This window comes from Penaeus monodon, chromosome 7 (assembly GCF_015228065.2).
Source record: "Penaeus monodon isolate SGIC_2016 chromosome 7, NSTDA_Pmon_1, whole genome shotgun sequence".
NCBI lineage: Eukaryota > Metazoa > Arthropoda > Malacostraca > Decapoda > Penaeidae > Penaeus > Penaeus monodon.
The window spans coordinates 36,515,353-36,532,852 of NC_051392.1; the positions used below are offsets into that span (position 1 = coordinate 36,515,353).

The 17,500-nt window shown below is 29.8% G+C and overlaps 1 protein-coding gene across 1 annotated transcript in view; it reads left to right on the forward strand.

Moving 5' to 3' along the window:
- The first annotated feature begins 16,445 nt into the window (after window positions 1–16,445).
- LOC119574879 overlaps window positions 16,446–17,500 on the forward strand; it is a 4,390-nt gene continuing 3,335 nt past the window's right edge. The window contains exons 1-2 of the mRNA XM_037922155.1: window positions 16,446–16,539; window positions 16,760–16,896. Coding sequence (XP_037778083.1) covers window positions 16,476–16,539; window positions 16,760–16,896 — 201 coding nt within the window. The 5' untranslated portion in view covers window positions 16,446–16,475. The remainder of the gene's footprint in view (window positions 16,540–16,759; window positions 16,897–17,500) is intronic.

Sequence of the window (17,500 nt, forward strand, 5' to 3'; positions counted from 1 at the left end):
TTATGGCCCCAAAAACGGGAAAATTTTTATGTGATTGTGGCCAAAAAAATAATGCCATTTTTATGTACTGGCTTCTTATGTCACATATGTAAAAAAATTTTGGAGTCCTTCTCCCTTCCAACTTTTTACAAATTTTTGGGGCTCAAGGTTTAAATTTTTGTGTACAAATGAAAAATAAAAATTTGTTATTTTTTTTTAATTACGGCGAGTTTTTATTAAAAATATTATAAAAAAATTTTATAGATTTTGTTCACACCTTTTTTGCAACTCTATAAAATATATGTGTCGGTAAGGCTAAGATTTTCATACCCCCCACCAATCACAGTCATCACGGGATACCTCGACATTGCTTTTTTCAGGACAAAATGCCCGGGTTGTAAACCCTGTTGGAAGAGAAAGAATTAAATATGTGCTTCCAGGAACCCCTTTTTTTACCATGTACCTACAAAATTCAGAATAAAACTTGGTCAATACATCATGTAGGTTATAAAAATATCTGACAGAAAAAAAAATGTACATATGATGTCTATGGAAACAAACTGAAGGGCCCCAATTTTGTAGTTTTCATTTTAAAAAGCAGTTATTATTTTAAAGAGGGCCTTTAACTTAAACAAAAATATTAATAGGTTTTTTTTTTCATTTTACGTATAGCTTTTTTCTAACGTATTTTATATCACATTTAAATCATATATGGTATATGTACAATCTGCCCTTTATTAAAGGATTTTTCTGAAAAAGCTTCCAAAACAAAGTATCTGCATAGAGGGACAAAAAAAAAAAAGTTTTTTTCCTTGGTCTGTCAATTTAAATTTCCTAGCGGTCTTTCTATGTGGAAAAACCCCAGCATCATACAAAATACATCCGGGTAAAAATATCTATTTGGCCGGAAAGTTTCCAAAAGAAAAAATTAAAAGATTATGCACTTGAAGTACCAGCCATGTGTATTTGGGACTCTGCAATATTCAAGAGTTGAAACACAATATAATCAGTTCCCTTTAAATACTGATATATACATTAATATAATACTATAATATATTTTTAATATAACTATATATATATATATATATATAATATATTATAATAATATATATATATTTTTACTAGCCATAAATAATCAGACATATTTACTTAACAATATGTTTAAAAATTCAGTGATGAATCCAAAAAATGAAGTAGAAATTTTAAAAGGGGAAAAAAGTTACTTACTAAAGGATTCTCGTAGCCATGTCTCCCAGACCAACATCCAAAACCAAAATCTAAACGCTTTTTTGTTTTCTAAGCGGGAAATTATTTTGAAGTGCAGAGAGAGAGTGAAAATGTCTGGCCCTTTGAAAATAAATGCTGTGCCCCACCCCCTTGGGAAAAAAAAGTAAGAAATACAAACACATTCACTCACAGCTAAAATCAAAAAATCAATCTTAATTTTAAAGGTCAATTTTTCCCAAACCAAAGAAAATTTAAATTTTACCTGAAAAATCCAAATTACTATCTTATTTTGTCAAAAAAACCAGATCTATGAGTCTGAAACATGACAGCCAAGTCATTGATGAGGCAATAACCAGAACCATAGTCGGGGAAGGCATGATTTGTTCCTCCACCTGGCTGCAAGAAGGACGACCCAAACATATCTTGCCTGCTAGGAGTGCCCCACCTGAATTGATTTTGATTAATACTGAAGTGAATTAAGGCAGTTTTTTCATATATATATTCATAAAATTTTCAAATTCCTTATCTTCAAAAAATCTGTTTTTTACTTTTCCCTTTTTTATTTTTACACTGTTCCATCAGTCCACAAAAATGGATGGATACTATAAAATTTTCAAGCTTAAGATGGAATATGGTTTAAAAATAAAATTTTTGTTTTTGGAAAAGAAAATTGACAACCTATCGCTGAAGGGAATTATAACAAAAAATATATCATTACTTCCCTCTACCTTCTTTCTTTATTTTATATATACAAGGAGTATGTTTTTTGAAAAGAACAAAAAAAACAGAGCAACCAAGCCATCTTTTTTTCAACACTTTAAACTCCACTATCCTATAAACTAGAAAAAAATTCTCATTAATGATAAAAAAACTTGCAAAAAAACTCTGGCCCCTAGCTAAAGGACAATGAGGAATAGTGGCGTGGGCTGCCTTCATGAAAAAAACCACAACATCTGTGGGGAATTTAATTTTTTTATGCAAGTTCAACCCTATAGGGACTGATACTTTTTTTTTACCATGAATATTATGGGGGTAATTAAAAAAGTAATTTTTTTTTAACTACTTCAATCAACTAAAAAACCCTTTTAAAAAGGATACATCAAAGCAGGATCAAACCCTTATAAAAAAAGCCACCAGAATGTACCTGTTCAACCTAACCCCGATTTGAAAAGTCCTGGGGCCACTTGAAACCTGTACACGTTGCTCCTGTTATTTGTGCTGCCGTCAAAGAATTGTTCACATAAGCCCTTGAATGACAGTTCAGCAACTTCTCGGCTCATTTGCTGTGGCTGAATGACCTAAAGTAATGGAAAGGAATAATAAAAAAATAAAAATAAAAAAAAGTCCTGAAAAAAATTTTTATATATAATATAAAATATAAATATATATATATATTATATATATTATATATATATAATATTTTATATATATATATATATATATATTATTTTGGGGTGTATTAGAAGTAGCTTAGGCTTTTCTCAAACAAATTTTTAAAAAAAATACCCCAGAAAAGAGAGGTTATAAACTAAAATTTGATACTTTTTTATTTATGCCTTTCTTAAATAAAAAATAGAAAGACAGCACTTTAGAATCAAATAACATTTTTACACAATTCATGGGAATTGTCTAAATTACCAAGTTAATTCAACTCAAATACAAACCGCTTTTGGGTCAATTTCACCATCTTTTGTAAGATATTATATAAATGATGGAACTTCTCATCTGGAAACGATGGGTTGGGGGGGGGGGGGCCACATAACCCTCATGGTGGATGATGGGGGCGGGGGTGATGGCTGCAGCTGACCCAACTCATCTTCAGAAAAATGATCCGTTTTAAATATAATCATTAACAGGTAAGTTAGAAAAAAACTATTTAAAAAAATCATGCCCCTGATTCAGAAAATCAACTTCCTGTTCTTTCTTCCCCTTTGGGTAGTCCTATTACAATCGATGATCAAAATAAACATTAGTTAGACCCTGTTATTCCAAAGATTTTTTTGGGGAATTTCTATCTACTATGCAAGAAAAAAAAATAGTATGTTTAAAGTAGCAAGGTTTGGATTCCCTTTAATTTTTACTTATGCTGAATTTAAGTTCTGTGAAAATTACCTTCTTTTGAGAAAATTTTTTACCACAAACCCTTGCAATGGTTTTGTGGAAAGGCCCGGGTTTTTAAATTTGACTTGCATTTTTCTGGGCAGTTAAAATTTTGGGGAAAAAAAAGGTAAAAAAAGTGTCATAGAGCTCATTTATTTTGACATTACTCCTTCTCTCATAAGGACTGGTTAGATCTACAGTGAGTAAAAAATGTAATACAATCATGATCCCAGAATTCCATCCTTCTGGTTCTTTTAAAACCTGGATTCTTTATAAACCCTTTTTTAACTTTTTCCCTGATGCTATCTTTATAGGGTAGAACTTTAAAATTTGATTACTCAAAAAATGCCCCTGGGAGGATCATTGAAAGCTATCCAGCTAGGAGGTTAACAATGGAACAGTTTGTTAAAAATTTTGGAAAAAAAAAGCCTCGGGTCCAATACGGGAACCCAAAAAAAACCCACTAAAAATGTAATATCTGTAGACTCTTTTAATGTACCTTCTACAAGATTCATTTTTGCCACAAAAACTAAAAGTGATAGTTGGGAGGGAATTTAATTTCTAGTGAAGGGTGACATTATCTGTCATGACAAAAAAATCTCAGGAGGGGTTTCCCTTATTAGGTCATGAGGGTTTTGCTGTTTTGGGCAAATAATTTTTTAAGAACAAAAATATTTTTAAAAGACCTTTTTTTGGTTTAGGTAGGTTATACCCGGAATTAGATAAGTCAAATATATATGGATGATATAAATTACATGTTATGACTTTTTTAAAAATGCCATTTGGGACACTCAAGAGGAACTGTGAAATCTCTAAATAAATTTCATTTACATTACAAAAGTAAATGGGCCCCAAAAATCATTATGGGCTAACAGTTGTTCTGTGTTCTCAGTTTCCTGATAACAAGGCCCAAATGGCTGTTCATGCTTTTTTAACACCTATACCATGCTCACTCTTGCAAATGGAAAATTCACCCAAATCTAAGACTATTGTGGGTTTGAGCCCCCAAAAAACACCCCACACAAACTGCACTGTACTAACTCACCCCGGGCCCAACAAACTTCATCAAAAAACGACTGTCCCCAAGGGGTTTAAAGAGCAACATAGCTTTGAGATTTGCAATCTATCCCCCGGTCTCTGGTAAAAGGCCCAAAAAAATACCCAAACACCAAAAAATTATGAAAAAAAATAAGCGGGTAGAACTCCCCTCATTTATCATTACAGAAAAGGGATCTGTTCCAAAATGGCCTTTGTCTTTGCCGGGAACTTAGGTACAGAGGCTTAGCAGTCATGACCCTGACTGTTTATACTGACGCCATCTTTTGAGCCCACAACTCTCATGGAACCATGATATAACAAGGAAGAGGAGCCCCAAAAAAATTGCTAAAGTCTTCTTTGCATATCAACATTTTTCATAATTTTGGATTGAATTTTTCATTTTTTAAAATAATTTCCCTTTGTTATATTGTGGAATAAACTACGTTTTGAAAATTTTTTTTTTCCAAAACTAAAAGTGAAACACCAAAGGGATAAAAACCCCAAAAAAAAAGAGAAGAGCCTAAAAGTTTTTCTATATACTCTCTCACATTTTTGTGTCAAATAACTTGTTCTTTTTCACTTGCAACTTAAGTACACAAAAAAAACTTCTTAGATTTGAATGCATTCATGTTGACAAAAGTAGAAAAGCTTGAATGAGTATCAAAATATATGTATTTCGATGAAGATTAATTGAAACAGTCAAAAACATCTCCTGTACTGTGAAGATATCCTTTTCATTCATACCTTTTTTTTTTTTCTTAGATCTGTTGGCTCTGTTTTTGCCATATTGTTTCCTTGTGATGGGGGCTAGTTGACACTTAATTATACTAACATAGTTTTTTTTTTTCGTGCTCCAACACTTCTATTTAAAAAACTTTTTTTTTCATTTGTGAGGAATCATAGAGGATAAACTTAAATTAGGTAACTTTTTGGAAACTTTCACAAAAACCCATCGCAACAATTTTGGTATTTATGGATTCTGCGGAAACCCCCCCATAGTGACAATCTCAGCTTCCCATAGCAGGGGAGGCATGAAAAGGGATCAAAGGAAAATAGTAGGGTAAAATATAGTAGAGTAAAAAAATAGTAAAATATAGTAATAAACCATAATTAATAATCACTGCAATGTATAATGCAGGGGGTGCACCCCTGGACCCCCAACCCCGGCCCCGGAAGACAAAGAACCACCACATATGAACGCAGGATAAAACACCCCCCCCCAACTCAGTGGCTCTATCAATCATTTTGGTATATTTCCCCCTTTTTCGCTCCACATGTAACATATGCTCTCCCCGCATGAATACATAAAGGATATTGTTTTCCAAGGTAGGAATTGGGGTGCAGCCCCCCGGGGGGAGGGTCACACGAGTTACATATATGCGCCCTACATATGGAAAGTGAGCACGCAATTTTCAACGTTGTTTTCATGGGAGGGATTCATGGACTTTTTAATATAAGAGACATTCCTGCGCATTCCATTATTACCCAATTTTGGGACCTTTTTTTAAAGATGAAAACGGGCTTAGTTTTCGTCATTTTAACCAGCCATCACTTTTTTTTTTTTTTTTTTTTTTTTTTTTTTCTGTAATCCGGTTGTCATACACAAAAAATTTTCCAAAATTTCCTAAATTCCCTTTACTTGTTGTTCCCAGTAAGGGAGGGAAATTGAACTTACCCCCTAGCAACATTCCCAATGCATGAGAATTTCGGCAATTTTTCGAATATCAGAATATCGTGCAAAAGTGTTCTAAATATTACCAGAATTATGTCAGGGTTTAAAAACATCCTCACGATACTACGATAATGAATGTTTTCATCAAACTAAATCACAAACTTCAAACTTAAAATAAAATTCGAAAAAAAAAACTTGGTGATTTAAAAATTGGTCACGTCACCCTCCACTTTTCCCCTACAAATTTAGCTTTAAATAGATAACTGCTCTATTACGTTCTCTGGGTGAAAAAAGGTAAGATTTCCCACCCCGAGAAGCAACCAAAAAGTTTGCTGAAACATTTTTTTTGGCTGAAGTCCCGACAGGGAAAATTTTCCCCCGAGTTTCAACGATTTCATAATGGCAATTTTTTTTTTTTTTTTATATTTCATTTTTTTTTATATACGGGGTTTTTTATTTTTTTGTAATGATAGTGGTTATTTTATATATTTAACGTATAAGACGTTCAAGAAAAAGGATGAAATGAATGTTTTGAAATGCAAAAACTCAAGCCGGAATGCCCGATTCGAACACAAATTTCATACGTTAACTCCTAAATAAATAAATAAAAAAAAAAACAAGGGTTTTTTTCATTAAAAATCGCTTTCCCCTTCTTTCATATGCAATAATTCTTTTTTAGGCTTCAGTATTTCCACCACAAATTCGTTGGATTTTAAGTGACAGCATCTTTCATTTCCATTTTTAGTATCATTTTCCCTACTATAACAGGTAAGAATATTATTATTATTTGAAATGATGAAATGATTATAATTTTTAATAATAATAATAATAAAAACAACAAAAACAACAACAACAACAACAACAAAACAATAATAATAATAAAGATAAAAATAATAATAATAATAATAATAATAATAAAAATAAAATAATAATAATAATAATAATAATAATAATAATAATGAAATAATAAAGATAAAAACAAAACAACAACAAAAACCCCAAAAATACTACTTACTACTACTACTACTACAACTATACTACAACAACAACCCCCAAAAACAACAATAAAAATAATGAAAATAATAATAATAATAAAAATAAAAATAATAAAAATAATAATAAAAATAATAAAAAAATATGATGATAAAATAAAATAATAAAAAATAATAATATAATAATAAAAATAATAATAAAATAATAATATAATATAATAATAATAATAATTTAAAAATAAAAATAATAAAAATAATAATAATCTGATAATAATAATCTCATCATATCATCATCACCCATATAAACAAAATAATAATAATAAAGATAATAAAAATAAATAAAAAATAAAAAATAATAATAATAATAATAAAATAATAAAATATAATAATAATAATAATAATAAAATAATAATAATAAAAATTTTAATATACAATAATGATTAAAATATATAATAATAATAGTAATAATAATAATAATAATAAAATAATAAAAAAATAATAAAATATAAAAAATAATACAATAATAAAAAAATATAATAGTAATAATAATAAAATAATAAAATAATAATAAAATAAAAATAAAAATAAAATATAATAATAATAAAATAATAAAATAATAATAACACTATAATAATAAAAATTTAATAATAAAAATAATAATAATAACTATAAAAAATAAAATAATAATAATAATAATAATAATAATAACGATAATAATAATGATAAAAAATAAAATAATTCCAAACGATGATATCTGATATTATTTTTGTTATTATCATTTAGTAGTAGGTATAAGAAAGTTCTTATTCTTTTATTATTCCTTATTTTCGTTTTTTTGTTTTTTTTATTGTTTTTAATTATATTATTATTACTATTATTATTATTTTTTATTATTTTTATTATTATTTTATTAATATTTTATTTTTTTTATTATTTTTATTATTACTATTATTACTATTGCTGTTATTATTATTAGTAGTAGTAGTAGTGTAGTAGTAGCAGCAGTAGTATTTTATTATTATTATTATTGTTATATTTTGTTCATTAATACTATCGTTATTTTTATTATTATTATTATTATTATTATTATTATTATTATTATTTTATTTTACTATTATTATTTTTAATATTTTGTTCTTGTTGTTGTGTTTTTTGTTATCATTTTACTTTTATTATTAAAATATTATTATACATTTTTATTTACAAGCATTATCTTTATCATTATATTATCATTAATTATTATTATTATTATTATTATATTATTATTTTATTTTTTTATTATCTTATTATTATTATTATTATTATTATTATTTATTTTTATTTTTATTATAATTTTATTATTATGAAGTATGAATAAGAATAGAGATGAAATGTATTTAGATAATAATGTAATAAAAAATAATGATAGAAATAATAATAAATAATAATGGAAAAAAAATTACAACAAGAACAACAAAAAAAATAATATTATAATAATAATTTATGATAATAATAGTAATAGCAATTATGTGTGAAAAATGATAACGTAATGATAGTAAGATAAAAAAACAAAAAAAAACTAAATATAACAATAAAAATAACAACACAATAATATAATGAAAAAAATAAAAATGATATAAAAAAGATGATTAAATGATGATGATGATGATTAATGAAAAGAAAAATAAAATATAATAATAATAATAATAATAAAAATAATAAAAATGAAATAAAAATAAAAATAATAAAATGCTAAAATTTGGGTTATATTATCATTGTTATTTTTATTATTTTTATTTTAGTATTATTTTATTATCATTCTATAAAAATAATAGAAATAATAAAAATGATTAAAATAATAGAATAAAATTTTTTAAAATAATAATAATAAAAAAAAATAAAAATAATATAACAATTACTTTGTCTTCATTTATCATTACGTTATCATCATTGTATTATCAATACCTTTACGATTATTACCATTATATACTATAGTTTTTATCCTCATTAATAATACAATACTAATGACAGTAACAACAATAAGATAAAAATAATAAGAATGAAAAAACGAAATTAACAAAAAATTTTGTCTTAAAATATTTTACCAGGGTTCCCAAATTCACTAAAGAATTTTTTGATTGTTAATAAAACCTCTCCTTTTGGATGTGAGTGTCGAGTCCCCATGGAAAAATTTTCCATTTCCGTGTTTAAGTCAAAGAATAGACAAATGCATGAAGGGGTTTCGAGGAAAAAAGAGTCAAGTGACGTCAGATGTGAGACGAGAGAAAACAAGGCGGGGCTTCGCTGAAACTGAAGGTGGTAGGTGAAACAGTAATGGTATTTGGGGTTTTTATATCTTTTATTTCATTTGTTTTGTGGGGTTTATATAAATATATATATTAATATTTTAAATATATATATAAAAAATAAATTAATATATGTATATAAAAATATAAATATATTTAATATATAATATATATTAAATAATATATTATGTACTATTATATATATATTATAATTTTTATTATATATAAAATATACCCCAATATATATACTAGTTAAAATTATTTTTACCACACACATCACACCCACACACACACACACACCCCCACACCCACACCCCACACACACCCCACCACACCACAACACACACACACACACAACACACAAAATAATTATAATTATTTTAAAATATAATAAATATAGATTATAAAAATATATATATATACATAAATTACATATATATACACACAAACACACCACACACCACCACACACCACACACAACCACACGTATAATTATATATATTAATATAATTTAATATTATAATATATATATATATATATATATATTTTTAAAATATAGGGGGTTTAATATAAATATGAAATATATATATATATAATATAATATATTATATATATATTAAAATATATATATTAATATGTATATACTACATATATATTAAATATATATTATATTATATATATATATATATATATAATAAAATTTAAAAAATTTATATATATATATATACTTTATGTGTGTTTTTATTTATAGGGTTACATGTATACACACCCCACAACACACACCACACACACACACCCAAAAATATTAATATATATATAATATAAAAATTTTAAATATAAAATATATATAATATATATATGTATAAATATAATATATATATATATTATATATAATATAAAATATATATATATTTAAAATTTTAACCCAAATTCGGTATTCAAACGGAAGTTTTCAGCACAACATTATACGCACATACTACGTTCAGGGAAGACTGGTAGATATATTCATATAAAATTTTTTCAGTATTCATTTGGTTTTACCATAGTGTCACATGCAAAGGAGTGCCTTTATAAGGGGGGGGGGGGGTGAAATCTCGCACGTCGGGCAACGTAACGGCTGTGGTGAATGAGTAAGTGGGGTCGACAAGCCAAAAATAAATGGAAGTTTTGAAAGATTACTACACAAGACGACGTCCGGGGCAACGGTAGGGCAATGAGTGTTAGTCTGTGAGTTTCATCTTTTCCATCTTCTAGCGAAGGGGGAAAGAGGAAAAAGGGTTGGGCTGTGCATGGAAAGAGAGAAATATTCCTATCGTTCATTCGTCTTAGACTGAAAGTAAAAACTGGGGGGGATGGGGGCAGAGAATAGGGAAGATGTCCGTTTTATTTGTTTTTTTAGTTTTCTTTTTTTCTGAAGGGTTTTTGGTGATTATCATGGTTTTTTGTGCAATTTCAAAGAGGGTAATTAATGGACCACACACACACACACACACAACACACACACACACACACACACACCACACACACACACCACAAGTCTAAATACAAAAATAGAAATTAAACGCGGTAGAAATATCACTATACACTTTGGTTTCCTTTTTTTCAGCAAATATTTCCGACGCATTCATTTTTAAAATGAAAATGCAAAATTTCTAAAAAATTAAAATTTTAAAGGTACGTTAATTTAAAACTTGATACCGGTTCTTTTTATAAAAGGTAAATTTTTTTTCTCAAGAGTATAATGCCATCAAAGGAATACGTCAGTTTTAATTTTTTTTTTCGTGCCTAGTAATAAGGAAATGTCATTTTAACTGGGGGTTTTAAGATTGCTAAGACTGTTTATAGATAATCTATCATTTTCTATCCCACCATATCCATCCACACATACACACACCACAGGATACTAAGACACCCTTCAAAAAACGAGATCAATTATGAGAAATTTTTAGTTACGGATATGTGTTTCCCCATTTAGTAATCCATTTGCTATGTTGTTATTATCCTTTGCAATTATATAGCAAAAATAAAAGAACTTTTTAAAAAGTGATAAATATAAAAAATAAATAAAAAATAATATATTATATCCCTATAATATAATATATATATAAAATATATATATATATATATATATATATATATAACACTTTATATGTGTGTATAAATGTAATATATATTGGGGTTTTGTTTATTATATATTAAAAATATATATTTTATATTATATATATAATAATATATATATAATATGTAATATAAAAAATTATAGTTTGGTAATCCCCCAGTATAGTTGGAGCTTTGTAAACATATAAAGTGTGTATAAAACGGGGCACACACACACACACACACACACACACACCACACCCCACACAACACACACACCCCCAACACAAAACACACACACACACACACACACAAACACACAATGGGGTGTGTGTGTGTATTAAACAGAAACATATTTTTAGTAGACATTCATTTTATAAATGAGAATAAATAGTCGGGGCCCGTTTTTTCCCGGGTTCTCCAATCACAAGGTTTAGCAAAAACGAACTGGACTTTGTAAAGTAAAGGAAATATAAACAAACAAATGTACACAGGGATAAAAGGGAAATATATATAAATATAGATAAATAAAATATATATATATATATATTTTAATAAAATATATATTATATATATATATTATATATAAACATATATAACACAAACAACACCCACCACCACCCCACACACACACACAAAAACACACACCACACTCCCCAAAACACCCCCCACACACACACCACACACACAAAAACCCCACCCCACAATATATAATAATAATAAAATTTTTAATTTTAAATATATATAATATATATAAAATTATTATATATAATATATATTATGTTATATAAAAATCACAAAATCGATTTTTTTTCATTTCGTTGTGGCTTTTTTTCCCTTTTCATATATGCGTTAGTATAAATATAATATATTTTATATATATATATATATATATAATAATATAAAATATTATATAATATTTGTGTGTGTGGGGTTTTTTTGTTTGTGTGTGTTTGGGTGTGTGGTGTGGGGGTGTGTGTGGGTGGGGTGGTGGGTGTGTGTGGGCGGGGTGTGTGGGTGTGTGTGTGTGGGGTGTGGGTGTATGTGGTGTGTGTGTGTGTGTGGGGTGTGTATGTTGTGTGGTGGGTGTGGTGTGTGTGTTTTGTGTTTTGTGTGCGGTGTGTGTGTGTGTGTGGGGGTGTGTGTGGGGGTGGGGGTGTGGTGTGTGTGTGTGTGTGGGGTAGTATTTATATATATACATATTATATTAATATATATTATATATATATATATATTTTATTTTTATATATTTTTTAAATATTTTTTTAAAATATTATATATATATTTTATAAAACACCCCACATATAAAAAATATATACATATAAATATATATAAATATATAATGATATATATATATATATATATATTATATATAATAAAATTTATATATATATAAAATATATATATATATATGTGGGGAGTGGGGTGTGTGGTGTTTTGGTGTGTTTTGTGTGGGTGTTGTGTGTGTGTGTGGGTGTGGGTGTGTGTGTGTGTGGGTGTGTGTGGGTGTGTGTTGTGTGAATATGTATATATAATTTTATATATTATTTTAATTAATATTTTAAAAAAAAAATTTTTATTTATACAAAACATACTTTAACACACACACAAAACAACAACACCACAACACATACCACACCCACACACACACACACCCACACACCCCACCCCACAACCACACACCCAAAACACCCAAAAACACAACAAACACACACACACCAAAACACCAAAATATGTGTTGTGTATATGTAATATATATATTTTATATATATATATATAATGAAATAATAATATATATTACATAAAATATTAATATAACAAAACATAATATATGCATGTATTGAAATTATATTTTATGTATGTATGATGTATGCATGTGTGTATATTTATATGCATTATATCCCAATTTTACACATTACACACAGACAAAACACACACAACACACACACACACACACACACCCACACACACACACACAAAACACACACACCACACCCACAAAACACACCCCAAAACACCACCCGCACAAACAACCCCTTTTTATAATATATTATATATATATATATATATATATAAAATTAAATTTTATATTTTTTTATATATATACACCAAACATAGGCACACACACGCAGAAAACACACACACACGCACACACAACACACACACAAAAATATTAACATTATGAATTTAAAATATTTTATTTAATATATATATATATATATAAAACCCATACTTCCCATACATAAAATAAGATTATTTATATATATATAATAAAATATATATATATACATTATATATAAAATAATATATAATAATATATAAAATATATATAAAAAATATATATATATATATTTTAAAAAAATTAATAACCCCACACACAACAAAAATACATACAAAATATATTATATATAATATATATAATTATTTTAAAATATTATTAATATATATATATAAAAATATTATAAATATAAAATATATATATGGGGGGTCATGTAGCAATAAATTAATTTAGTATTATCTTTTCCGGGGGATCTGTCTTTCTCTCATTCTCTCTTTCTCCTTTAAACCTCTATTATCTATCTATCACACACACACACACACACACACACACACACACACACCACACACACACCCCCAAACACACACACACACACAAACAAAACACACACACACACACAACACCACAAACACACACAACACCCACACCAACCCACACATATATATAATAATATAATAATATATATATATATATATATATATATATAATATATGTATGTATGTGGTTTAAAAAGAGCCCGCGAAGGCATTTCTCGCAAAAAAACTGACCAGAACCTTGCCTGCCGCGGGGGATGAAGGTGGCGCCCTTGACCGCCCTCGTGGCATTTCCTGGCAAGCTTGACGGCGGCCGAGCGTCCTCTCTCCGCTCCCCCCGCCATCCCTTTTTGGACCTGAGACCTGACGCCCACGGAGGAGACGGGACCCGCACAACGGGAGGGGCGGAATCCGGGGAGGGGCTTCGAAACGAGGGAAAAAAGGAGGAAGTCGGTGTGAAGGAGGAGCCGAGAGGGAGAGGAGAACTAGGGAATGGAGAAGGAGGCGAAGGGGAGGTAGAAAGGAAGAAGGAAAGGGGCGGGGCGAGGTCGCTGACACAAGAGGGAGATTTTGAAAAGTTTATTAACGAAGGTCACGTCCATATTGTATATTTTTATGCGACAGGTAAGTTCCGGTATATATTGCATATGTTCATGGATGTGAATTTTTTAGCAACACTGCTTACTTATACCGTCAGTCTGTTTTATTCGTTCACATTCTTAGAAATTAATAAATTCGCTGAATTGTTCCATGTAGTTCATGTGATTTCTATTATTTCTATATTAAAAAGTTTGATTCTGATTATACTTTTTCGAAATGAATATGACTTATTGTGAGACTTAACAGAGTATCTTGCAGGAGGTTCTGAGGCGATCCGAAGATTCCTGACGGAGTACAATGAGTCAGCGAAACACTTGCTACAATACAAGGTGTATCTAGCAACAGTGAGTATACAAAGTAGATAAGTTTAAGTTTCGGTACATGCACATAAATGGATACAAATACACACGCACATACACACATGTATATGTGTGTGCGTATGTGTGCATATGTGTGTGTGTGTGTGTTGTGTGTGTGTGTGTGTGTGTGTGTGTGTGGGGTGTGTGTGTGTGTGTGTGTGTGTGTGTGTGTGTGTGTGTGTGTGTGTGTAACTATACTCACACACACATACGCAGTTTCTTCAGTACCCTTAAGTGTCCACACGCTCCGCTGAATGAACTTCCGCCAAAGCGAGTCGGCTCCAGTCACTCAAGCCGTTGGTCCTGCAGGTGGAGTGCGGCAGTACCCAGTGCGTGGTTACTGCGGCAGGACAAGGTGGGCAGGACGGCCTACGGATTCCGCGATGGACAAGAGCGCATCGCCTTTCCACTCGATACACTTTTCAATCTCAATGCCATAGTGCCTCAGCCCTTCAGTAAGTTTGATCCTTGATGTTTTTTTCTAAAATGCCGAATCAGTTTTTTTATCTCTGAAATACTGCTAAAGCTGCCGTGTTCAGTGTGTTGTTGGAATTGATAAGCGGATTACAGGAATGTTATCTCATCTTATTACAGTTAAGTTTCACTGTAGTGCCGCTATCTATCTATCTATCTATCTTGCACACGTGCACCACACTCTCTTCTCTCTCTCTCTCTCTCTCTCTCTCTCTCTCTCTCTCTCTCTCTCTCTATCTCTCTCTTCTCTCTCTCTCTCTTCACACACACACACACACACACACACACACACACACACACACACACACACACACACACACACACACACAGGCTAAGGCTATTCTTATTGAATATATTAGGTCAACCATACATCACTGACCACATCTTCACCTGAAAAGATTAACATAATCTAAACTAAACAAGTGCCACGTTGCAGTCTGGCCATGATCAACACGGTGCCCATATTGCAAACGGCAGGAGAGAGGAAGGACCTCGAACTGCGCTGTCGTGGCCGCTGCGACATCATCTTCTCATACCAGCGCACCCTCGGCACTTACGGTGAGAGAAAGCACTGGTGCTGGTGATTCAACTGGCTCTAATAACATCTGACTTTTTAAGGTGGGGGTTGTACATGTCTGTATATCGATGGCGTAAGCGAGAGAGAGGAAATATGATTTAAACGAAATAATGAGACAACCTGTGCATTGTGAAATTTGCATTAAGGATTCTTTTCACTTGCAGCTTGATAACTATACCATGATCATAATCATGCTCTTATGCTTATCTACCAGTGCTGTCACAAGTATATACTTCTCGTAGAAATATTAAGAGACGGCACTGTTGTCCATTGCAAACGTTGTTCAGTATCTTCTAATCATCATTGCAGTTATGACAATATCTAGCTAATATAATAATAATAATTCAGCATTTCAAGACATGTAAAATTGTCTGAATTCATTAAGAAATCATCAACACGTGAAGCCCATATCATGAATGAGTTTCTATCCCCAAGAGCACCGAATGTTTCCTGGAAACGGCTCACGCTTACCAAGACCAATACATGTTCGCCATCACAACCTACACAGCGGGTACACTCGGGCTCTCTCCTACTGCAAAGGACCAAGGTATGGGTGTGCCTTTTTTTGTCTTTTTCTTTCTCTTTCTCTTTCTCTTTCTCTCTTCTTTTCTGCTTTCGTTCCTCCGTCAACCTATCCTCTCTTCGTTCCTCTTAAAGCTCAAAATATCTATCCCCCCCTAAAAAAAAAAATAGAAAAATAAAATAAAAATACGCACGTAGCCTCGACCCACAACAATAACAAACGACGACGACCTCTCACCTCGCAGAAGTGGGACATAGCCTGTGGGTGGTGCACTGCGCGGACAAGACACCGGAGGAGGAATGCGTGGTCAGCAGGTACCGCCGTAAGATGGTTCTCTCACAGCTGGTGCAGTTCCTTGCCGCCCTTCAGCTGCCTAAATGGGTGAGTTAAAAGTGAAAATGAAAAGGATGTTGCTGCTGCTGCTGATAATGATTATGATGATGATGATGGTGACGATGATGATGATGATGAGGAGGAGGAGTTGGAGGAGGAGGAGGAGGAGGAAACGAGGAGAATTGTAATAATAATAATGATAATGATGATGATAATAATGATGATAATAATAATAATGATAACAATAATAATTATAATGATGATGATGACGATGATGATGATGATAAGAAGAATTATAATAATAATGCTGATAATTACAATGGTATTGATAATGATGATAGCAATAATAATAATAATATTATTATTATTACTATTATTATTATTATCATTATTATTAGTAGTAGTTTTGTTGTTAATAATCATGATAATAACAATTATGATAATAATAATAAAAATAATAATAGTAATAATAATAAAAATAATGATAGTAATCAAGATGATACTGATAATAATAATAAAATTATAATAATAATGATTAAATAATAATGATGATGATATTAGTAGTAGTAGTAGTAGGAGTAATAATAATAATAATAATAATAATAATAATAATAATAATAATAATAATAAAAAAAATGTTAATAGTAATGAT